The 24,228-nt window shown below is 41.9% G+C and overlaps 1 protein-coding gene across 2 annotated transcripts in view; it reads right to left on the bottom strand.

The window, feature by feature from the left end:
• Nucleotides 1–23,614, bottom strand: part of BIN2 (bridging integrator 2) — a 35,035-nt gene extending 11,421 nt beyond the window's left edge. Inside the window, exons 1-10 of one of the 2 annotated variants that reach the window (XM_063293771.1) lie at nucleotides 23,507–23,614; nucleotides 17,565–17,645; nucleotides 16,993–17,047; nucleotides 15,968–16,062; nucleotides 15,443–15,538; nucleotides 13,667–13,774; nucleotides 11,831–11,916; nucleotides 7,251–7,326; nucleotides 5,600–5,682; nucleotides 2,653–3,469 (exon numbers count right to left, since the gene is read on the bottom strand). In XM_063293771.1, the coding sequence (XP_063149841.1) occupies nucleotides 2,653–3,469; nucleotides 5,600–5,682; nucleotides 7,251–7,326; nucleotides 11,831–11,916; nucleotides 13,667–13,774; nucleotides 15,443–15,538; nucleotides 15,968–16,062; nucleotides 16,993–17,047; nucleotides 17,565–17,645; nucleotides 23,507–23,584 (1,575 nt within the window). In that variant the 5' untranslated portion in view covers nucleotides 23,585–23,614. Of the gene's footprint in view, nucleotides 1–2,652; nucleotides 3,470–5,599; nucleotides 5,683–7,250; nucleotides 7,327–11,830; nucleotides 11,917–13,666; nucleotides 13,775–15,442; nucleotides 15,539–15,967; nucleotides 16,063–16,661; nucleotides 16,773–16,992; nucleotides 17,048–17,564; nucleotides 17,646–23,506 lie in introns of those variants that run through there. The other variant, XM_063293772.1, reaches the window with a different exon arrangement.
• Between the last annotated feature and the right edge of the window lie 614 nt (nucleotides 23,615–24,228).

Here is a 24,228-nt window from a genome sequence, read left to right as displayed (position 1 = left end):
GAACAAAACAAAGCAGGACATAGGCTGATAGAATTTTGCCAAGACAACTCACTCTGCATAACAAACACTCTCTTCCAACAACCTAAGAGACGGCTTTATACATGGACTTCACCAGATGGACAACACCGAAATCAGATTGACTACATCCTTTGCAGCCAAAGGTGGCGGACATCTATACAGTCGGTAAAAACAAGACCTGGAGCTGACTGTAGTTCAGATCACGAACTTCTTCTTGCACAATTTAGGATCAGACTAAAGAGATCAGGGAAGACCCACAGATCAGCTAGATATGAGCTCGCTAATATTCCTAAGGAATATGCAGTGGAGGTGAAGAATCGATTTAAGGGACTGGACTTAGTAGATAGGGTCCCGGAAGAACTCTGGACAGAAGTTTGCAAGATTGTTCAGGAGGCGGCAACAAAATACATCCCAAAGAAAGAGAAAACCAAGAAGGCAAAATGGCTGTCTGCTGAGACACTAGAAGTAGCCCAAGAAAGAAGGAAAGCAAAAGGCAACAGCGATAGGGGGAGATATGCCCAATTAAATGCAAAATTCCAGAGGTTAGCTAGAAGAGATAAGGAATTATTTTTAAACAAGCAATGCGTGGAAGTGGAAGAAAATAGAATAGGAAGGACAAGAGACCTCTTCCAGAAAATTAGAAACATCGGAGGCAAATTCCAGGCAAAAATGGGTATGATCAAAAACAAAGATGGCAAGGACCTAACAGAAGAAGAAGAGATCAAGAAAAGGTGGCAAGAATATACAGAAGACCTGTATAGGAAGGATAACAATATTGGGATAGCTTTGATGGTGTGGTCAGGGAGCTAGAGCCAGACATCCTGAAGAGTGAGGTTGAATGGGCCTTAAGAAGCATTGCTAATAACAAGGCAGCAGGAGACGATGGCATCCCAGCTGAACTGTTCAAAATCTTGCAAGATGATGCTGTCAAGGTAATGCATGCTATATGCCAGCAAATTTGGAAAACACAAGAATGGCCATCAGACTGGAAAAAACCAACTTATATCCCCATACCAAAAAAGGGAAACACTAAAGAATGTTCAAACTATTGAACAGTGGCACTCATTTCACATGCCAGTAAGGTAATGCTCAAGATCCTGCAAGGTAGACTTCAGCAATTCATGGAGCGAGAATTGCCAGATGTACAAGCTGGGTTTAGAAAAGGCAGAGGAACTCGGGACCAAATTGCCAATATCCGCTGGATAATGGAAAAAGCCAGGGAGTTTCAGAAAAACATCTATTTCTGTTTTATTGACTATTCTAAAGCCTTTGACTGTGTGGACCATAACAAATTGTGGCAAGTTCTTAGTGGTATGGGGATACCAAGTCATCTTGTCTGCCTCCTGAAGAATCTGTATAACGACCAAGTACCAACAGTAAGAACAGACCAGGGAACAACGGACTGGTTTAAGATTGGGAAAGGAGTACGGCAGGGCTGTATCCTCTCACCCTACCTATTCAACTTGTACGCAGAACACATCATGCGACATGCTGGGCTTGAGGAATCCAGGGCTGGAGTTAAAATTGCTGGAAGAAACATTAACAATCTCAGATATGCAGATGATACCACTTTGATGGCTGAAAGCGAAGAGGAACTGAGGAGCCTTATGATGAAGGTGAAAGAAGAAAGTGCAAAAGCTGGCTTGCAGCTAAACCTCAAAAAAACCAAGATTATGGCAACCAGCTTGATTGATAACTGGCAAACAGAGAGAGAAAATGTAGAAGCAGTGAAAGACTTTGTATTTCTAGGTGCGAAGATTACTGCAGATGCTGACTGCAGTCAGGAAATCAGAAGACGCTTAATCCTTGGGAGAAGAGCAATGACCAATCTCGATAAAATAGTTAAGAGCAGAGACATCACACTGACAACAAAGGTCTGCATAGTTAAAGCAATGGTGTTCCCCATAGTAACATATGGCTGCGAGAGCTGGACCATAAGGAAGGCTGAGAGAAGGAAGATAGATCCTTTTGAACTGTGGTGTTGGAGGAAAATTCTGAGAGTGCCTTGGACTGCAAGAAGATCAAACCAGTCCATCCTCCAGGAAATAAAGCCAGACTGCTCACTTGAGGGAGCGATATTAAAGGCAAAACTGAAATACTTTGGCCACATAATGAGAAGACAGGACACCCTGGAGAAGATGCTGATACTAGGGAGAGTGGAGGGCAAAAGGAAGAGGGGCCGACCAAGGGCAAGGTGGATGGATGATATTCTAGAGGTGACGGACTCGTCCCTGGGGTAGCTGGGGGTGTTGACGACCGACAGGAAGCTCTGGCGTGGGCTGGTTCATGAAGTCACGAAGAGTCGGAAGCGACTAAATGAATAAACAACAACATAACAAAAATAATCATGTCTCAGTTTCCCTGCTCTTCTTTCTGGGCAGCTGGTGGCATTTAATTTTTTTCCTGATTTTTTCAGCAAACATGTCCATCCCCTGCACACAGATGTGTCTAACATGTAAAATACCATATTGCTATTCATTTGAATTACTACACAGCAGAAGCATTCTTCCATTGCTGCAGCATTTATTTTGGGTCCCCTATGTGAATATTTTGGCCACAGCAGTTATTTTTTAATGCTAATTAGCAATTGGAAAGTAGGTGTGTGTGTGGGTAAAGCTTCTTCTTGTCTCTTACCTGAGCATTGGTACCCTTGGGGGAAATCTCAATTTCTTCCATGCTTCCATCACTGCTACTGTTACCATCTTTCACATCTCTGTAGCCCTGGCCTTTTGCATCTGTCTCCATCTTTGGTGGAGCAGAATCATTGGTTGCAGTTGGGACCTCTTCTAGGTCTTCATCTTCAGTTAAAGAGGGTAGATCTTGGGGATTGTCTTCAGGGCAAGAAGAGCTCTCCCCAGGTGGCCCATTATTGTCCTGACCATTGGCCTTCTCAACCTGCGTCTCATCCTGGGTGTCTTTGGCATGCTCAGGGTCATGTTTCAGTAGAGTTGGGATTTCATCCTTTGCCTGGGGTGGAGAACCACCATCTTTTCCACACGTATCATTGGCTTCAAAGTTTTCTTCCAAGAAGGGCTGTGCAGGACCTTCTGAGTCTTTAGAAATGCTTTGACCTTTGCCAGCAGCTTCAACCATTGCTTGTGATAAAATCTCCACCGCAAGGGTCTTTGCCACTACCTCAAGAGTGCTGCCAGAAACAACTTTGAGCTCTTCCAGTTTGGGCTCTTGGCTTTTGCCTTCTGTTCCACTAACATCATGAGAGTCTGACTCGGCCCCATGCCCTACTATATTTTGCAATTCTTTGACCTCTTCTTCTGCTTCATCACTGTAAACAGCTGTGGATGCCACCTTGGTTGCTGAAATAGATTCTCTTTCTTGATTTGGGGAAGTGGCAATGAGAGATGTGGGTGCCTTATTTATGCTATTCCCTGCAGGCAGGAAAGAGTTGCTGGTTGGGCTTACTGGGGACGAAATAACCAAAGAGCCTCTGTTGCTGCATTGGGAAGAAAAAAAAATTAGCAAGTCTCAGAATATTTGAATATGCAACCTCCAACAATCTAACGTTTAATTAGTTCAGCATTCCCCAGCCAGGCATCCTTCATATATGCTGAGATTACAAGTCTGAGAATCCTCAGCTGGAATTCACTTTGCACTTCTGGTTGTGAATTTGGGGAGTTGCAGCTTCAACCCATCTGAGGATCAAAGACTTATTTAGATATTTATACACAAATGAAGGCCATATGTATATTTTTTGAATGCCAAATAAAAGTTCCTCTTTTACTGTCCTTGGTAGAACCCTGACAAGCCTACCCAATGTAGTAGTAGTAGTGGTGGTGGTGGTGGTGGTAATAATAATAATAATAATAATAATGATAATAGGAATAGGAATACAAGAGGTACTGGTTACAGTCCAGGAAAAAAGGTAAATGAAGGCTCAAAATCAAGTAAATCAGCCATATTATTTTTAATCTCAAGGATATTTCTGCAAATATGTATCTCATCCTGAAGAAAAGTGTAAGGGACCAGCCATTATTTTGGATGATCTTAAGCAGCATCACGTGCCCTTTAGAACAGGGAGTGAGGTAAAATTTGAACTGTTTGTCAGATTCCCTCTTGCACTATCATTCTAAAAGCATCTATGCCAGGGGAGGGCAACTTTGGATGAGCAGGGGCTGCACTATTTTTTCCCCTCCCCCTTCTTTTCCCCTCAGCTGATGGGACCATCAGATGAAAGTCAGTGTTCACTTGAATTTTTTTGTTTTTTGTTTTCTTTCTTCTAGGGTTGGTTTGAAAGACAGAGAGAAAGAATTAAAGCATGCTTTAAAGTCTTAAGCCTATTCTAAGTCTTCAAGCATTAGCCATACTCTGAAATAGTAGAAAACCACACAGCCAATTCCGAATGACTTTATTAATGAATTAATTTTTGTGTTTGGTCAGAACAGACTCTGAGAGTGGGTGGTTTGGAGGCTATTCCCCATCAAACTTTCCCCACATGATGCCCTTCAGATTGTATTAGACTACCACTCCCATCATCCCAAGCCAGTATGGAAGTTGAAGGCATGAACTTTGCAGGGTGCCAGCTGTGTGGTCTAAATGCCCCTTTAACTGCATGATTCCCTTTCACCTGTAGAATGGATGACAAAAACTGAGCTGGTTCCCTGACTGATAGAGCAAGACAGTTTTTTAATTTGCCAATAGATAAAAGCAGATAAAAATTCAGTAGAGAGGCAGTTTGGTGTAGAGGTTAAGTCGTCAGGCTAGAATCTGGGAGACTGTGAGTTCTGGTCCCACCTTCAGCACAAAGCCAGCTGGGGGACCTTGGGCCAGTCCCTTTCTCTCTCAGCCCTGGGAAGGAGGCAAGGGCAACCCACTTCTGAAAAACCTTGCTAAGAAAACTGCAGGGACTTGTCCAGGTATTCTCCAAGAATCGGACACTATTGAATGGATAGAAAAAAATTCAGTGCTAGCTCTAATTAAAAGATTCCTTTGAAGATAATTAAATGAAAAAAAAGTGTTGTTATATTTAAAATGAGCCTGTGTAATTATTAATTACTTTTAGTTTCAAGTTGCTGCCTAAAATCACCTCATTATTTCAGTGGTGTCAAGACAACTTCGGAATAGGCTTTAACTTTGTCAGCAATGGTTCAGAAGTTATAGTATCAGGTACCTGGAGAGAGTCAATGGGCATAAATCTTGAGACCATTTAAATTATTGCAAAACTTCCTTCCTTCCTTCCTTCCTTCCTTCCTTCCTTCCTTCCTTCCTTCCTTCCTTCCTACCTACCTACCTACCTACCTACCTACCTACCTACCTTTTTCTAAAGCTGAGATACCCTTCTGAAAGACTTCTGTGTTTGTTTCCTTTATCTCTGGCTGCTCTAGAGTTGCCACTTACAATTAAAAAAAAAATCATGTTGATTTTATGAATACTTTGTACCAAATAATCTTAAGAATCTCTTTTAATGAAGATGAGCTCTAAATCTTCTAATCCATAAAAAAAAGCAAACAAGCTGGATCACTTGATAGCTACTTGGGAAGAGATGGAGCTTTTCTTTTTTTGGCTGAGCTCTCCTGGGATGCTACTTGTTTCCTAACATCTCTGTAGGGAAGAGGAAATCACTTACCTTGAGATCCCCTTAATTATGAAAACTTTGTCAGAGTGTTGGTTCTCCAGCTTGCTCATTACATCATACAAGTCATGGTTTAGCTAGAAGCAGCAAGAATTAGGAAAAACAAATGTCATACCCAACTATCACAAGGACAATCATCATCATCATCATTGTTATCATCATCACCACCATCAACTTCATCATCACCATTTATTATTACTACAGTTGTCACTCATTCAACTTACTAAATCTGTTACCCAAATTTATTCCTGATGAGGGTTTCAAAGGGGCACTGGCTGAATAATATCTGTTCTTTCTCTGAGTGAAAATTGGACATGTGGCTCAACAATAGAAATCTCAGTTTCTGAATGTTATATAAAAAATCACGTCTTTCTGCTTTTTACAGGGCTTGGCGGGACATGGCTACCCTGCAGGCATTTCCACGCAGAGGGAAAATGCAATGATGTGAAGGAAAGACTTGGGCAGTTTTGCTACAGAAGAACCCATGGTTTTATGGTTTTTCTGGGCCCAGGCAGAGGCTTTTTCCTTGCGAGGCTTTCATTGACCAGCTGCTCTGCCCCATGCACAGCATTTTACAGGGTTCTGGTGGAGATCCCTAGGATGTTATCTCTCAGCCTTAACCCTACTGTGCTTTCCCAGTGTTTATTGTCTGAATCTGTTTGGAATGTGGAAGAGTTGCCTGGTGTCTTTGGATTGGTAGATCTAGCACCCCTGCTTTGGGAACCATCCTCAGTCAGAGGGAGAAAATGGGTTCTGTCTAGGTGTCCATGGCTACTGCAGGTGGGGGCTCTTAGCCACCCTTGCCTGATCTTGAAAAGTTGAGCAGGGTCAGGTCTAGTGGATACTTGGATGGGAAACTACCAGAAAGTCACAAGACCATAGGTTAGATTGGGAAGATGACTCAACTCAGAACTACCACCACCCCCCGCAAACAAATCAATTCCATGTTTTACCTACATGGATACATTCCTGAAGTCACTAAGAGTTGAGCTTCACTCAAAGACCCCTTTACTTTTAATCAGTGTGATCAATGGAACAGCCTGCACAAGCTAGCCATTCCCATATCCATTCAATAGCTGAAGCAAATAGTAGAAGGAATTTGCCTTTACCTATGCAGGCAGCAGATAACTTGAATAGTTAATCCTGTATTAGTTGTTTGCAGGAAATTTGCAAAATTAAACAAATGGTGTTTGGGTGTGTGTGCAGAATTGTGGGCAATTCCGATCAGATTTCATGTGTCATTTTTTTGGCACTGGATAAATGATGCCTTGTGAAATTAAAAAACAAAGTCAAGGTAATCAAACTTTTCACAAACAGGTAAGGATACCATTTGGCCTAGAGCTGGCTCTGTCCTGGTTTCTGGCCATTTAAATAGCAATAATTGCTTTCATGTTTGCTGGTTTGCACATGCATAATCTCATGGTAAGCTGCAGCCATTTTCTCTTCCGCTAATGAAAGATTTCCGTTTGCTCCTGTATCATGCCAAAGGCTGTCCAAATGACATAGAACTAATACGTCCCCTGTCCAGTGGACTCAGATGTGTGTAAAATTATTTTTGCAGAAATTCTAAACAAACAAGGGTGGGAAAAAGACATCAGGAGTCTTTTCTTAACAAATTGTATGTTTGCCACCACTGCATATTTACCTTACTCATTTCCTTGTAGAAGATATCTCTCAGATTGGAAATATTCTGGAATATTGTCACATAGCATGCAATTCGACTAGGGAAGAATGAAGACAAAACAAACAAAAAAAATGTTACGTTAGCTGAGGAACACAATAAGGAAAAGCAATAGAAGATTTGTGAGCCAAACTACATATTACAGCAAGAAAGCAGGAACTGCACCTCTTCAGAGTATAGATAAGGCACTGCAAATTTGGCAGTCCATCCCCTCCCACCTTTCAGTTAGAAAACTAGCATAATTCAATGACTATTAGCTAGAATATTTTATCCTATTAAATGTTAGCTTTCTGGGTGAATGGAGCTCCTCATTCTCATGGGAGATTGTATAAACACATAATCCTCTATCTAAAATGTTGCACCCCAGAAGAGCTGCATTGTGTGATTCTGCTACTTTTTGCAAACTGCTTTGCAAATTAGTCCAGACAGCGAGATCAGCCACAGGAGAGTACCAGAAAATGTACCATTGCAGACTGGAATGTTGGATTTTGGAAGGCTCCTCTTCACAATCTCCTTGTCTGTGGAACCAGAAAGGGTGTCCTGTTGGACTTAGCCTAGATTTCTATGTGAGGGGCTGGTTGGTTTTGTACAAGGATTTTTTTTTTTTTACACACAGAACACTCAAGCAAGTTAGTTCCCAGTTGCTATTGTTTAAGGAAATTATGCAGGAGAATTTCTTTAAACAGCTGCAGGAGAATTTCCTTATACAGGAGAATTTCCTTAAATGTCTGCATAAATCTGTAGGATTTATGCAAATTAATCATGCAATATAAAGTTCTTAAGATTAGTGGTCATTAGAATTTATTCCAGAAATAACAAAAGCATAGGTAAAGGTAAAGGTTTCCCTTGACATTAAGTCCAGTCGTGTCTGACTCTAGGGGGCGGTGCTCATCTCCGTTTCAAAGCCGAAGAGCCGGCGTTTGTCTGTAGACACTTCTGTGGTCATGTGGCCGGCATGACTAAATGGAACGCCGTTACCTGCCCGCCGAAGCGGTACCTATTAATCTACTCACATTTGCATGTTTTCGAACTGCTAGGTTGGCAGGAGCTGGGACTAGCAACGGGCGCTCACCCCGTCACGCAGATTCGAACCACCGACCTTCTGATCGGAAAGCTCAGCAGCTCAGCGGTTTAACCCGCAGCGCCACCGCTTCCCTCTAACAAAAGCATATATGGTGATAAAAAGTATTCTAGAGTTAGGATCCTACCAAAAGATACCATGCAGCTGGAGGAGGAGGAGGAGGAGGAGGAGGAGGAGGAGGAGAAGAAGAAGAAGGAGAAGAAGAAGAAGAAGAAGAAGAAGAAGAAGAAGAAGAAGAAGAAGAAGAAGAAGAAGAAGAAGAAGAAGAAGAAGAAGAAGAACCACCACCACCACCACCACCACCACCACCACCACCACCACCACCACCCTAGGAATATTACAGAGAGAGGATCATAATATTTAGGCCCCATAAACTTCAATGAGCAAGGCTGGGAAATGGCATGATAAAAGCCACATTGGGAAACCCCTTGAAATGAATTCTAAAGGAAAGAAATATACTCTGACATCCTTCAAATATTAAAGCAGGTATTCAGCATGTGCTAAACCAAAACCAAACACAATATTCTAATGGGGTGAGAGGTGAAGCCAGCTAATGGGTTTATATGGCATAGGATGCTGTAGTTTATTCAATAAATCATGGTTAAGCAAATGATGGTTTAACACAAGATACAAACTCTGTGTTTGCATCTGTACATATCAGATGCAAAGCAGACTTGACACAAAAAGAAGTCAGTTCCTCATTCAGTTTCTATGAACACCTCTTTTGTGAAGGGCATTTGGAAAGATTGAAACCATGCTAGCAGGGCATAGCCAGATTCCACACAATTTTTCTGCCAGTAGAATCTGGATGAGCCCCAATTTCAGCTGCTGATATTCAGACAACTCAGTTTCTGTGCCCTGGCAGACTACCTTAGTTAAATTCACTGGAAGACTTAAGACCAACATAATGATACTGGCACTAATACAACTGTTAGGAACAAATGCATGGATAAAATAATTATTTGGGGGACATGTTTCCATACAGGAAAGCCATGAAAATTACTTCTAAGCCAATGTGGCCAACAGAAGAAAAGGGAAATGTCGCAATACTATTGAGATGTAGTGAACAAAGCTTACATTTAGAGGGTGGGACCATTTGGGGACTGGGGCCCACTCCTAAGGGTTTTGAGGGGGCCGAGGATTCCACGGGTGGAATGATGTGTAATGGGCGGTGAGACTAACCTCACAGGAGGAAAAGGAAGAGCCACAACCAAGAGAACAGTCAGATAAAAGAAATCCGAGTCCAAACAAAAATGTACTTTGAGAAAATGTCTCAGACTTGACCCTCCCTACTCCCCTTCAGGACAAAGGTGGGGGCGGGGAAGGCACTTTCAGACTTGCGAGATTCTGTTACTGTAACCCTATAATGGAAGTAGTTTTAGTATTCCTAACTTTGGTTTCCAAGTGTGGTCTACCTCAAAGGGTTGACATGTTGTATGTCAGCAGGGCAATGAAGCAATGTGGGCAGAACTGTATCACTCCCATGAGATTTTACATTCCTTCTTGATTTGGGAGGAGTTCTTTTATTTTTCATCTGTTGAGCATCTTCTAGGGATGCCATAACAGTTTCTCTGGCTGCGTTTGCAGAACTCACTTAACTGGGTCAGCCAAAGACCTACTGGTTGCATTTGCTCTATATGCAGAGCTGGGCTAAAGTTCTTTGTGGTTTAGGCCCAGTCCATTAGCCAGTTCATTCATTCATTTGTTCATTCATTCATAAGGTCACCCAACTCCACTAAGACTCTGGGCAGCAAAATATCAAAGATATAATGTTTTGAACGTAATGGGTTAATTCAGGACCCAGCTTGTGCACGTTGTGAGTGTCACTGTTGAGTTTTTCCCCCTAAAAATGTTGGGAAACCATAACATTTTACAACAATTTGGTGAAGTTAAATTAGGCTGGCCTATCCAACTTGGAGGCCTGAGTGGAAATCTGAACTGGCATCTGGCACCTAAACCCAATTTAAGTCAGAAACCTGAACTGATGCCTCCTACTGACTCTCAGAATGTGAGACTTCAACCTGATGAGCCACAATATTGATTTTGTGGGGAAGAGGCAGCAGAGTGATCAATAAGGTGACATCAGGCATTTCAGGATGGTGTTACAGAAAAGAGGAATAAACTGGAGAATTTGTGTTGTGTTGTCTTTTCTTTTTGCTTCTACAAGCCACTAGCGAATCTGGTTCTAAGTCCCCCTTTACAGAGAAGCCCATATTCACTTGCCTGGATTTTGCTGCCATCCTATGGCCACCAGACCTCAGTACATCCCCAGCATCATTAGAAAAGACTAAGAACCCCAACTCATACACGCTCCATAACGTGCTTTCCTAGCAGAGTCCTGAGAAAACTCAGCTTATTCTCTGCATTTATTCTGCTGCTGCACTCTTCTGTCTGAACAATCTTCTGGACTGTATGAAGGGTTAAGGAGTAGCAGCCAGCCAGACACCCGGGAAGGAGTTGAAAAAGTAGACCAGGATGGCCAGGCAGAAGTGGTGCGACTACAGACTTTAAACTATGATCCCCTTTAGAAGGCCATGTTCACCACTTTGGCTGGGAAGTACCTAAGTCATATTTTTCTTTCCCACTCTCACTGCTGTTTTGTAGTTTAGAAGAGCTTCTGCATTCCACAGCTAAATATATTCCACGTGGGAAATTGGTGCAGAAAAGGATAGAATATTCTTAAAGGAAATATAATAATATGAGCATCTATAACCCTCTATGTGCCCCCACCGTTATAACATGTTTTTAAAATAAGTTGCTGGGGAGCTGAGTTGAGTCATGGAGGCAAATTCTGTACATGCTTGAAGATGGTCTACTGTTGCCTTCTAAGGTTGAGGGTTAACTGTCTTCCATCCATCCGGAGGCAGTCTTTTTACTAAGTGGCATCTTAGTTATGCTGTAATATTTTTATACCTCCATCTCTCCTTCCCCTCCTGCCTGAATCACAGTCAGTGACCCCATTCCCAGAGCTGAACACTGACAACAACCCTTCTTGTTGTCCGTGGGACTCTTTGACCTCTGGGTCTCAAACCTGATCCTTCCTGTGAGAGGTATGCCAAGAGCTGGAGGTCTTCAGGGTAGAGATGTCAGCTATGTCAACAGCCAACAATAACTTGGCTTCAGGATGATGAAGCACAGGGCAAAGAGTCATTTGAACATGAGAAAAGTTGGAAGCAGCAGCAATGGGTTTAAACTGCCATGGGTATAAGTGGGAACTGTATTCTCATGTTGACAAGGGGCAATCCACATCTTAATATGGTTTCAGTCCAGTCTGTAATAGAGGTTCTTATCTGCTGTGTTGGTGAAATGTCCACTAGATTTCTCCCAAGTTTGAATTTAGCAGTCTAGTTAAGCAGTGTAAAGTCAAGGCCTGGAGGTTTGCAGCCTAGTTCTAATCTGAGGGGCCTGGGGCCATCAACTGCACTTCCTCTGGAGTTGCCACTGGATCTTTAGCCTGCTTTACCTGTTGTAAAGGACTGGCAATTCCTCTCTCAGTTCTTTGTTGAGCTCCTCAAAGATGGTTTGGGCTTTATAGAACTCCTCTTCAGCCTGCAGGACCCAAACATTTATTAGAGGAACAGAAACTGCAGACTGGCAAGGCTGCCAAGCACAAAGACTCCTAATGCAGATTCTGGTTACACAGTCTTCAGCAGAGGTGCCTAATGTTTTTCAGACTGGAGGCTGCTGTCCAAGAAATAGCCTGAGCCAGGAAAAGTAAGTGGGTGGGCAGGTAAAAAACTGAGTTTAATATTGCTTAATTCCCTTAAGTATAATGGTAATTAGAATTTAACTTAATCAGTTAAGAAGTATGACAGTAATATGATTAGTCTCTGTTTACTTCTTAAGTTTTCCCTTCTGTCATGGGAAAAAAAATACAATCTAACGGTAACCTTTTGTAGGGAACCCTTCAAGATGTGGGAGTGGCTGTAGCTGGGCAGCCTCATGTTGTATCTTTGTGCTACATGCTCTTTACACAAACAGTTAACTATGTGTAAGACAGTCTATGATTGTTGACATTCTGCAAGGTTCCTTTGGAGGAAAGGCAGGGAAAAGCAGAGGGGTCTGTAGAGCCCCTGGGCTGCCTTTCCCCATCCTGCTATTTTCCTATACCAGCCTTCCTCAAGTTGATGCTTTCCAGATGTGTTGGAAATGTAACTCCCTTTCACCACCTGAGCTGGGAGTTCTGGACACTGTAGTTGCAACACACATGGAAGAGATCAGCTGGGAAAGACTGATCTCTACTCATCTTTCCTTCAGCACTTCATTCTTTCTGGTTTCCTTTTTCCAAAATGTAGGGAAAACTGATCACTAGAGCAATGTTTCCCAACCTCAGCATCTTTAAGATGTGTGGACCTCAACTCCCAGAATTCCCCAGCCTGGCTGAAGTCCACGTATCTTAAAGTTGCTGAGGTTGGGAAACACTGCTCTAGAGGAGAAGCAAGAGGCAGCAGCTCTATATTCCCCACTGCTTGCCACCAGAAGGAGCCTCCTGGGCTTTCTTAATCTGGTTTACATGTGGCTTTTTTTCTTCACAGGCTGCACAGGGAAACAGAAGCAGCCTTTCTCCATCTGTTGTTTATTTCTGCTTGTCACATTGCTCCTTTAGCAGTTAACTGCCTCTGCTTTTCCTCTTTGAAAATTGAAGGGGCAATTCCTGACAAAAGAAGCAACGAGGCAAGCAGAATTTGTTTTAAAAAAGCAGAGGAAAGCAGCTGACTGTTCCCTTTCCCCTGTGGGTTTACTTGCTATTCCTCTGGCCTCATCTGCTTATCCCCTTTGCAGTTTTTGCAAATGGGGAAAGAGACCGTCCAGGGTCTCAGTGTTTCCAAGAAAAGAGCCAGAAAGAAATCAGCTTGGCTCAACACAGGATCACAGCAGTCCAAAGCTCCTGTGGAACTGGCACAGAGTCCTTTGGTGTAAATGTCTGTAATATAGGAATGCACATCTGCCACCTCAAGAGCTGAAATCCCAAAATGGATCAGGACAAAATCTTTTTGGAGGAGGTTCAGGGGTGAAATAGATCTCTTAGTCCATTTTCCCCCTTAGTTCCCTCCATGAAATTCCCCCAGTGCAAAACCAAAAAAAGGCTAAAATGTTTGGCTGCGCACACTGGAGGAATCTGCGGGGCCAGAAATGGCTTCAGTGCCACACTTTTTGCCATCAAACCAAGATCTCCTCCACCATCCAGATTCCTCCAATTTACTGATCCTAAGCAAGGTGACCTGAGATGGAAGCTGAAATGTCTGAACAGAGGCCCTTTGATCTGCATCTAAGTGGATTCTCCAGCAGGCATTTTTACCTTAGCAATTTTAGCTTCATCTTTTTTTTTGGCATTCTGAAGGGTTTCCAAGTGATGCCTGCTGATGTCATAATCCACCAGTTTCCGCCCTCTCTTAGCAATTCGCTCCTATAAAGGAAGAGAACACATCAAAGGTCATCTAGAGACAATAGCCTTCTTTGCGTACTGTTTTAAAAGAAACTCTGAATAGCCCTTGTGAATCTGATCTGCAAATTAATCAATCTGCAGGGCACCCTTCAGAATGTAGGAGAAGAGCAAGGTGTTGGTAAGGATTCCTTTGCACAAGGTCTTGTAGGATCATCTAGAGAATCCTTGCTGAATGTTCCGAAAATTCTGGAGGGAACCTTTTTGACGGTAGCTTCAGTGTTACATGCAAATCCCATTCAGCAAATATGTACAGTAAAAGGCAAAACTCTAAGCTATCTCCTCGTTGCCTCTCAGTTTGAGCTTCTGAATTTTCTGATAGAACTTTCCTTGCAACTCATGTGATCACTGGATTCTGGAATGCTGGCCATTGTAATTCAGAATTCGTGGTTGCAGTGATGGTGGTGTACCGAGATTGCAAAAATGCAGGTATTCCACATATTTTTATAGCCAGTCAGTGATTTTATTTCAGTCATTGACCAGCAGAACAAAAGAGTCACACTTAACTCGTTGAATATCAGTATAACCTATACAGCATGGAATGTCAAGAGTAAAACAAGCTACAAAATCATATAACAATACAAGTAAAATTGTAAGTTTGTTGACATAAAAATAAATATAGTAAAGTATTGTACTATTTATTTATTTATTTATTGCTCACATTTATATGGACACCCATCTCACACAAGGTGACTCTGGGTGGTGTACAACAGTGAGATAAAAACAGTGAGTAAATAAAAACAATCATTATAAAAAGATAAAATGATTATTAAAAGAATATTATCACAAAATTATAAAATCACAAAATTATAAAATATACCAACCCCGTGGAGAGGGTGAGAACATGTAAGCAATTACATGATTATTTAGAATATATTTTTATAAATATTAATTGATATCAATGGTGGTCAGAGTTTTGGACTTAAACTAGACATATCAGGACTTAGATTGTTCTTCTCTCACTGACACTGAAGACCACCTTCCCTTATGCTCTTGTGTTTGTTTTCTCCCAAAGGCTCACTGCGGAGCAAAGATTTTCCCAACCTGATGCTTTCCTGATGTATTCCTCCAGCCAACTTGGAATTTATGTGGATCCAACAAATCTGGAGGGTACCAGGTTAGCAAAAGAATTATAGGTCTACATCTGATGATTTCTAAGCTCTTTAGAATCAAGTACTTCTGTTGTAGTACTTGATTCTAAAGAACTTAAAGAAATAAAGTGGCAGAAAATACTAAACAGGAAATATAAGAAATATGTCAGGATGGGGAGAAACGTTGCCATATATTAAAAAAAAAACCCACACTTTTTTTTATAAAAGAAAAGTGTGTGAGTGTGGATGTGCATATTCACATAAAAAAAAATAATAAGAAAAGTGCCTGAACACACACACATGCATTAAAAAAAAAAATTAAAGACAAAATTCAAGAATGAGCTGGTTCTTCTTGAGAGATTTGTGACATTTTTTCCCAAAAGAAGTTATATGAAGATAAGGCCAAAATGAATTCCTTGCAAAAAAAGATTGACATTTATATGTAAACTATAAACATTTTAACAGGGAGAAACTGAAGTTCTTGGCACTGTATTTTGTTCTAGATAGTGGATATCGCACACCCAACTCCAGAAGTACGTACTTTAATTTCATTGAATTGACTCAAGTAGTTGTCCATGGTCCTGATTGCTTGGTCTGCCAATTTCTCCTCATAATCTTCCCACAGAAGATCATTGCTCTGTAATGAAAGAGAGAGACTTTTCAAACTGCTCTTGAAATAACCTTCATGTGGTCATCCTCTTCTCCCAAGAAGTCCCAGAAGTCTAAAAAGGAAAATATAAATCTTTCATATACAGACTGGGAATAAACAAGAGGAATTGCTTTACTTTCCTCCTGTAGACCATTTTATTCCACTGGAGTTTTTAGAATTGACCAGCAGAACAAACATTACTCAAAAGTAAGAGAAAAGAATGGTGACTGCCATTTAAAACTGAAATATGGGATATACCCTAAATATTTGCAAGGATACTGAAGAGTACCAGAAAATAATTGAAGTTCAAGTCCTGAGAGCTGGTTTCTTGTAATAGCTACAGCTAGGAACTAGTTCAGGTCTACTGTTTCAGTTTAAACAGTCACAACCTTGATACTTGGAATATATCATAATGACCTGAACTATGGCCTTCAAGTCTTCATGTCCTTCCCATTCATCACTATAAATTTCTTCCAGTGTTTCAGAAACTTTCTTGGAGCTTTCATGCATTCCTAGAAAAGGCAAAATAGATGATAGCAAAAGTCACTATTAACCTAAGTCAGCATGTTCTCTGAATCAGTAGCTATATATTTGCACATTACTATTTTATAGTAATATATAAACATCGCTATATTTTAAACATGGCTTGCTGAATAACCACAACTAACTAGGCTCACCCACCATGCTAAACCACAAATGACAGTTTACAAACTATACTGTTTGGATTCATGCAACACACTAAATCAAAATAAGCTTTGTTAGGGCATAGCATAATATGTAAACTGGGAAAATGACTAGAAATCTTCACTCTTTAATGGGCCTCATTAGGTCAAATTGTTTGCATCATCACATCTTCTACATCCTGGGTTTAAATCAAGTTGCTGGAACCTCAGCTCTTTAGGGAAGTTTGTGATTGCACAATGAAATTAATCTCCCTCTTAGATGTGATAAAAAGGTGGAAAAAATGCATTTGGGGGCACCAGGTGGAGCTTCCTAACTTCCTAGATATCCCATCCTGTATCTGTTAAGAGAACTAATCATGAGATAAATGTGCATATATTGGGGTTAATGGTGTTCTCTCAGAGAATGACCAGAGTGCTATAGTGGCTACCTTGTTAGAGGCAGATCACAGGGAACCACTTCAGATTCGATTTCAGCAAAGAAACTCCCTGGGTAATTTCTTCACAGGGGGGTTGTGTAAGAATTCGGGGTCAAAGAGACCATATATGCTGCCAAGAAGCTCCTTGAAGGAAGGATGGGTTGTTTAATGGACTTAACAAAAGCTTGGAGACAAAAGGCAAGCTTCTATTTACTTTTTTTTGAAACAAAGCCTCATCAGATAACTGAAGAGATGGGAAAACAGAGGAGTCTTGCATCTAAGATCAGATACCAGATGACTTAACTTAGAAAATATGCCATTCTAGGATTTGGGCTTTCTGTACCTTTCACAGCAGTGAGGAAAGCCTTCAGTTCTTTGTAGAGTTTTTGCCCTTCAATCTGGGGGGGAAAGGAAAAGCCAATTGTACTTCTAGTATATTTCTGCACATCATTCCTATTAGGATACTGTTCCTGGACCAAGTCTGTAAACTTCAACCCCAGAATTCCCCACTCAGCATGGCCAATGTTGAAAATTCTGGGAATTGAAGGCTGTAAGATTGAGAAACGTTGCATTAGAGTTTTTGTAGGACTCAGACTTCACAACCCATCCCCCAGTGTTCTTACAATTCAGGAACTTGCAGAGAAGAGGTCTATGCCAAATATGTTTTATTACCATAAACTTAGCATCCAACAAATTTATAGACATAGCATCATCAGAATCTTTCACAGCAGCCTAGTTAGGCTGAGCTTGTATAAAAGCAGTTTGAGAGTCTTAAGCAAAACCTGGTATGCAGGTATTCCAGATTCTGGCATGCCAGGAAAGCTAGGAAGACTTGCCCTAGACTTGTACCTGTCACCTTCCCACCATCCCCAAATTTCCAGAAAGCAAGTCGCTCCCATGACTCCATCATACAACCTGCTGCTGCTGGAAATTATAGGCACTTTGTTCAAATTGTTCATCTTTTGTTTCCACCGTTTTCCCCAGTTTCTGTAGAACCTATGGAAGAGACAGGGAAAGAAAGAACAGCTGCAGCAGTTACAACATGCCCTTTACATATACAGTGAGTAGAATGCAGCCTTATTCTAGAGATGAGCATCTATGGAGTGACTGGTGCATTTGTTTCCAGGAAAGGCACTGCATTGAAAGAAATGTGTCATCAAGTTCTGCTTCCAGCAGAAAAGCCCCCAATCATTAGTCTTTCCATGAGAAAGAGTGGAGAAGTGCCTGCTGACCCTCACATGTCTGTATACAAACTCAAAGAGTGAAACATACATGGACTCGCCAGTAACTTGAAACCCAACAGCAGCCCTGTATAGGCCCTCTGAATCTTCCATGTGATATAGAGGGAGATGGCAAAGTCTCTTTCTTAAGGATACTGGATTTGGGTTGAAAAATCCCAGCTGACCAGGAGAGGGCAGCAAAGAGATATAGAAGCTGCCAACTCTTTGCCACCATCTAGAGGTCATATGCAGCCCAAATCTGGTAGCTCTACTTTTTTGCATGGACTTATTTCTGATGCAGAATGAGGTCCCCATCACAGATGTGCTTTTTTGAGCTGTTGGAAGGCAACGGAGGATGTTGGGACAACCAAGCAATGCCCATCTATCAGCTCATAGGGATAGTCTACATGCATTCAGCACTCTTCCTTTTGTAGATATTTGTACCACATGGAGGATATGATAAGAAGCGTGGAATGAGTAGGCACAACCCTGCCCTCTCTCAGTTTCTCCATGCAACCTTCTTATATACAGATTACTAACCAAAAGAGATATTAGCACCACAAATTACACACACACACACACACACACAGACAAAATGAACTGATCCTTGATGTTAAATCATATGGATAGGCCTATAAAATCCAAAGAATGGCTCTTCTGAGGGATTGGGGTCCTTTTGTTGGACCTTACATTCTTCCAGGATCTTTCAAAAAGGAGCATGCTGAGAGGTGGAAGAAACATGAGAGAGTACAAGATTTGCTTTCAGAAGGTTCCAGGTTCAGTATCTGGCATCCCTGGGGCAGATAGAGAAAGATTAGCTTTATTGGCATAACTCAGCATTCCATAATCAAGTAACCCTAGTATTTTGGCTAAATTCAGTTCCTGGTAGCCACTGATCCAGTACCACTCAGCACAGACCACCCTGAAACAGAAGAATAAGGTAAATCTCTACATCCTCTTCCATATTTTATTGACTTCTGCCTTGATGGACTTCTTCAAACCACTTTTTTTTAATGCCTGAGATAAATGGTCATTTGATAAAACTGCAGTCATTAACAAAATGAAATAGCAGGCAATGTGGTTCAGTTTGGAAAACCCATGCACTTCCAGAGCAACTAGCATTTAGAGATGATGTTGAAAGTGGTTTCTAGTTCCCATTTCTTGTTGCATAAGAAGAAAAGAGCTCTGTCAGTAAACTTCATGAGAAATTAACAGTGATAGGATTCTGTTCTCCAAAACAAGGTTTGGTCTATCCAATGGAGAAACCATAATTCTCTGCAGTTAGAGCTCTCATTTTGCACAGCATCATTATTGTTCAATGGCTTAATGGTTTATGTGCCCCACTCCAACGAGTTTTGGCTCACTGCCCATGATATAGTCATATATCCAGAAGAGTATACACCAGTGTTTCTCAACCTTGGCAACTTTAAGATGGGTGGACTTCAACTCCCAGAATTCCCCAGCCAGCATGGCTGGCTGGGGAGTTCTGGGAGTTGAAGTCCACCCATCTTAAAGTTACCAAGGTTGAGAAACACTGATATATACCATGGTGTATACTGTATTATGCATTTCCCAACTCTTTATTTTTAACATACAAATAACAAAATGAACTAGTGACCAGCTTCAGCACAGGCACTGTTAGCTGCAAATATAACTCACAACTGCAGATGAGAACTTGGAAAGCACACCAGGCAAAGAGCCAATTTTTGCACCCCATTCCACCCCATTCCTCCAATTAAAAGACTGCAGTGTTTGATGGCCCTGATAATTACCCTGTCTTGCAAATCAATAAGGTGAGAGGTAGAGATGCACACCCCTCACCAAACAACAGAACAATCCCACAGCATTCTATGTGCATAGTTACTATTTCCTTGCTTGCATCTAATGGGGGTTTGGATGGAATATTTACTTCGGGTAGTTATGAAAAAAAGGAAAGATATGCTGTTTTTCGTCTGACAACAACAGGGCCCACACCCTAAGTCAATGACATGCCCTGCATTCTGGAACATTCTTCTTGTGGTTTCCTTCTCTCCCATCGCCATCCGATACTATTAATACACTTGCACAGAAAACAACAAAAATGCATTTTACCACTATAAAAGGACTTCCTTCAGTGTCTATCAGGACCAGCAGACTGTTTTGGGGTGATTAAAGTCAACCCAAGTGTTAATTACCAAAACATGCTTTAAGTATGTGATGCTTCCTGAATTTGGCCTCATACTCAGCAGGCAAACAAAGGTCTGTTCTGTTCAGCATTCTGATATGCATAGTTACTGTATCTGGACAAATCCAGACAGCCAATGGATAATAGTAGAGGGTTTCCTGCATCATTTTGCTGTATTTAATGGTTGTCTGAATTTTTGCAGCCCATAAATGAAAGCTCTACAGCAAGCAGGTGCTGGCAAGCAAGGTGTAAAAAATGTGGCTTCCTCTATTCATTGAACGGAGCATCTGGTTTTCAATAGTATATTGCTTCTGAACATGATGGAGGCTTCATGGTGGTAACCTGGCCAATAATGGATGGTCAAGCTGGTGACTACAGGCTTCTTGGGGTTCAGTTTCCCTCAGTCATCAAAGGCATGGCAAAGGACTGTGGGAGCTGTAGTTCAAAATGTTTTGTAGGGCTTAGGCCTACCTGTTCCATTAGGACAGGGTTTCTCAACCTCAGCAGGTTTAAGATGTGTGGACTTCAACTCCTAGAATTCCCCAGCCTGGCTGAAGTCTCAGTCTCCATGGTGGCATTTCCACAGCCCTCCATCTCTGGAGAGGACGGCTAAGGACTCACTTTTGCTCTTCTTTTGGTGCCCAAATGAAGACTTTGTTCTGCTGGGGCTGTAGACCTTTGCTGTAGATAGCAGCCAAGAGTGAGGGTTCTCTGTACCTTTTGGCTGCCATCTAGTGGATGGGTCCATTTTTGCAGCACGGATTGGGCAACCTTAGGGTCTCTCAGGCCTTTAACATTGAGTTTCTGGAAAGTTTCATGATACATTGTGTTACCTTAAAGCATTGTACAAGTAAGTCTGCTGACCACATACTGCAGAAAGAAGTGCTTCTCCTCAGGGTGTCAGCCAGCTAGTTGAAAGTGTCACATCATTCCTCGGTTTTCCTTTCTGCCTCTCCTTCCTGCCCCCATCAGCCAACGTGCACTGACCCCAAGCACAGTTCTGTTTTCTGTGAAGCTTGGGATCCCACCCCCTCAAAACCTGATGATCCATCCCACCCTATCCATAGATGATACGCTTTTTTGGCTGCACAAGGATACACCCTGCTGTGATGGTGGTAGTAGGAATGGACACAGGCAGAGATGTTACCTATTGAAACCTGCCGAAAATTCCTTTGTGTGTGTGTGTGTGTTTATACATCCTCAGGAACGAAGCTTTCAAGACATTTCAAATTAAAGACAAGACAGCATTGCAAAGATGGATGCAAACCAGTGGCAGAAAGGGAATTTAGGTAAGGAATCAGAGAATGAAGAATGGAGCTGTCACACTGAAGGCTGATCACACAGTGGACTTACTTTCTATTACTCCAGAAAGCATGATCAGAACTGATTAATTAAAACTGCAAAGAGGTCCAGGCTAGATGTCAGGAGGAACTTTCTGACTGTACCAGCTATCAGCCAGGCTGCTCCATGAAGTGGTGAGTTCTCCTTCACTAGAGGTCTTCAAACTGTGGCTGGATGATCATCTGTCACAGATGCTTTAGTGGATCCTGCACCAAGCAGGGGATTGGACTAAATGTCCTTTGGGGTCATTACCAATACTATGAGTTTATGCTTCTAATGGGGGTGGGGTGGGAAATATTGCAGCATGCGGACTTTATGATCTCAGCTGACCAGTTCTGCCATAGGGAAGTGTGGCGAAAAGATGTAGGTTATCACTTTATGAGCTTCTTCCTGATCAGCATTTAGTCATTTTTGTTCAATGCTATTTGACTGAATATCATCCCTTCCCAGTTAGTTTACCATCAGATGATCAGTCTTCTTTTTATTTACAGTTCTGGAGGAGCAAGACAATTTAGGCTGTGCTGTGTGATGCTGGAGGGTGTTATGATGGTTTTTAGGCTATGGACGTGGTGGAAAATCAAGGGCAGGGTCAATTCTCTTGCAAGTAGTAGCAACTTGAAGATGATTTAAGAGACAGAAATAGCCTTGGAGGAAATATGAACCCTGAGAGCCAGTATAGCATAGTGGTTGAGGTCCTAGGCCAGAAATCAGAAAGAGTCTGGTAGCACCTTTTCCAACTAGCACATTTTATTAAGAGGCCTAAGATTTGTGAGTGACAGCTCGCTTCATCAGAGGTGTGGAGTGGGTAAACCTGGGCAGGACTATGACCAGGAAGGCTGGCGTTTGATTCAATCATCAGCCAGGGAATAGAAAATCCCCAGGAGACTTTGGACAGTCCCTGTCTCTCAGCCCAACCTACCTCAGAAGGAAGTTGTGGAAAGGATAAGGTGAAAAGAGAGACAGACCCTTGTAAGCTACTGTGAGCTTCTGGAGGAAAGGTGGGCTCTAAATCACAGAAACAGTCCAAGCCTCCCATCTGGACACCACATCCCCAGTTAAACTGCCCCACTGCAACTGGTTTTAATAACAATGACATCTGTATGCTGCTCATAAAAGGCACCGCAGTCAGGAGAACACAGACATGCTATCGGTATCACAGAAATACATGCATGTCGACATATTTCTAAACATTTTACACAAAATCCCCCCAACAATGTAACACTGACAGGAGCGTGCCTCTTCGTTCTTACAAGATGAGATCGTTTCCAAAATGGGCTTACACGTTGAACTGTGGGCAAACTGACTTTATAGGGGGATACGGGCGAATCACCAATGTTTTTCTTTTCTTCTTTCGAAGATTCCCACCCCCGCCCTCGACTGTCTGCCAGAGCAAGGCCCGTTCATGGGAACACTTAGCTTGCCTTGGAGCAAGTGTTTCCAGGAAGAGATCACAACACCCTGTCCTGCTTCACAGATTGACATTTGCTGAATCCCTGGACTGGAGAATAGCAATTTTACTTGTTTAATTCTTTAGCATAGTTGTGCTAATCCTTCTCTGGATTAATTAATAAAAATTATTCCCCCCCCCGCCCCCGCCGTTAGATAGTCAGTGACAGATGGGATTTAGATTCTTTGTTTCAAATATATTGAACAGTTGGAGAAAAATCCATTCTTTAATTGGGATGTTATTTGAAGTAAGAGGGCAAAGGGCTTGAGGTGGCTCAGGGATAACTGATGAACGCTGAGAGCAAATATGTTGTAATGATTTGGATCTTGGATTAGGATGGGGGAAATCCAGTTTCAGGTTCTCATTCAGCCCTGGACTTTTACTGAATGTTTTTGAGCCAGTCATCGCTTCTCAGCCCAGCCCACCTTACAAGATTATTGTTGGGATAAAACTGGAGTATTCTACAGTATGTACAGTATATCAGCCCGAGTATAGTTTTAGTATATGAAGTATAAAAATGTCCAGAAAGGAGAAATGAACAACGACCCTACTTCCCTTTCAACTTTATCTAACCTCTCATTTTGGTGGGGAAGTTTTAGAGAACTAAAAAGACAAGGGCTGTATGCATATAATTTTCAGGCCATAATAAAACCAGTAAATTGAAAGAACGTTTCAACATAAATACCTTCTCTTGGGCCCGGCTGAGCTGCTTTTGAACCCGCTTGGCAAACAGGCCGGCACCTCCTGTCTTGCCTTCTGCCATGGCTGTGTCTTGCTGTGTAACTTCTGTTTTCGGTATCAGCTTTATTTGTGGTTTAATTTTTTTTTTCTTTAAGGAAGGAAGTCAAGACGTGTTCATGATCACTAGGCTGGGCTCTGCCTCACCATCAGTTTGAGGCACATTTGCTTCCTCTGCTGAGTTCTGGGTAAAGCAAGCTTCCCTCACAGAGAACGTAAGGTGGAAAGTTGTTCCTGCGTGTGACAGGCCACAAAAAAGTTAGCAAACAAAACTTTTATCAAGGTCAAAACCCAGCCCTGGGCAAATGGAAAACTAAAAGACACAATAGCTATACTGAGGTCACGTGTAAACAAATTCATGGGTCTTAAAAAAAACTAAAAGCCCACTGTTGTCTCATCTTGGGCCTTATCTGCTGTTGCACGTTGTGTGTCACACCTGGCTACCTGGCTGTATAAGTAGGACACATCCTCATCCTCTGGGTGGCCTGGAAAGTTTTCCAGAAACAGTGAAATTAGCTTATTTGTACTCAGAGGAAAGTAAGACATTGCTAGCTGCTTTGACTGCATCTGACCCACAGGGACATGTTTGTTGGCTTGCTTGACTCACTCTTTTAAACCATCCATTTGTAATGTAGAAAGCTGGTTGAATATATATATATATATATGTGT

The sequence above is a fragment of the Candoia aspera genome, chromosome 2 (assembly GCF_035149785.1).
Source record: "Candoia aspera isolate rCanAsp1 chromosome 2, rCanAsp1.hap2, whole genome shotgun sequence".
Lineage (NCBI taxonomy): Eukaryota > Metazoa > Chordata > Lepidosauria > Squamata > Boidae > Candoia > Candoia aspera.
The sequence above is the reverse complement of the archived record's forward strand: the minus strand, read 5'-3'. Positions and strand labels throughout refer to the sequence as shown.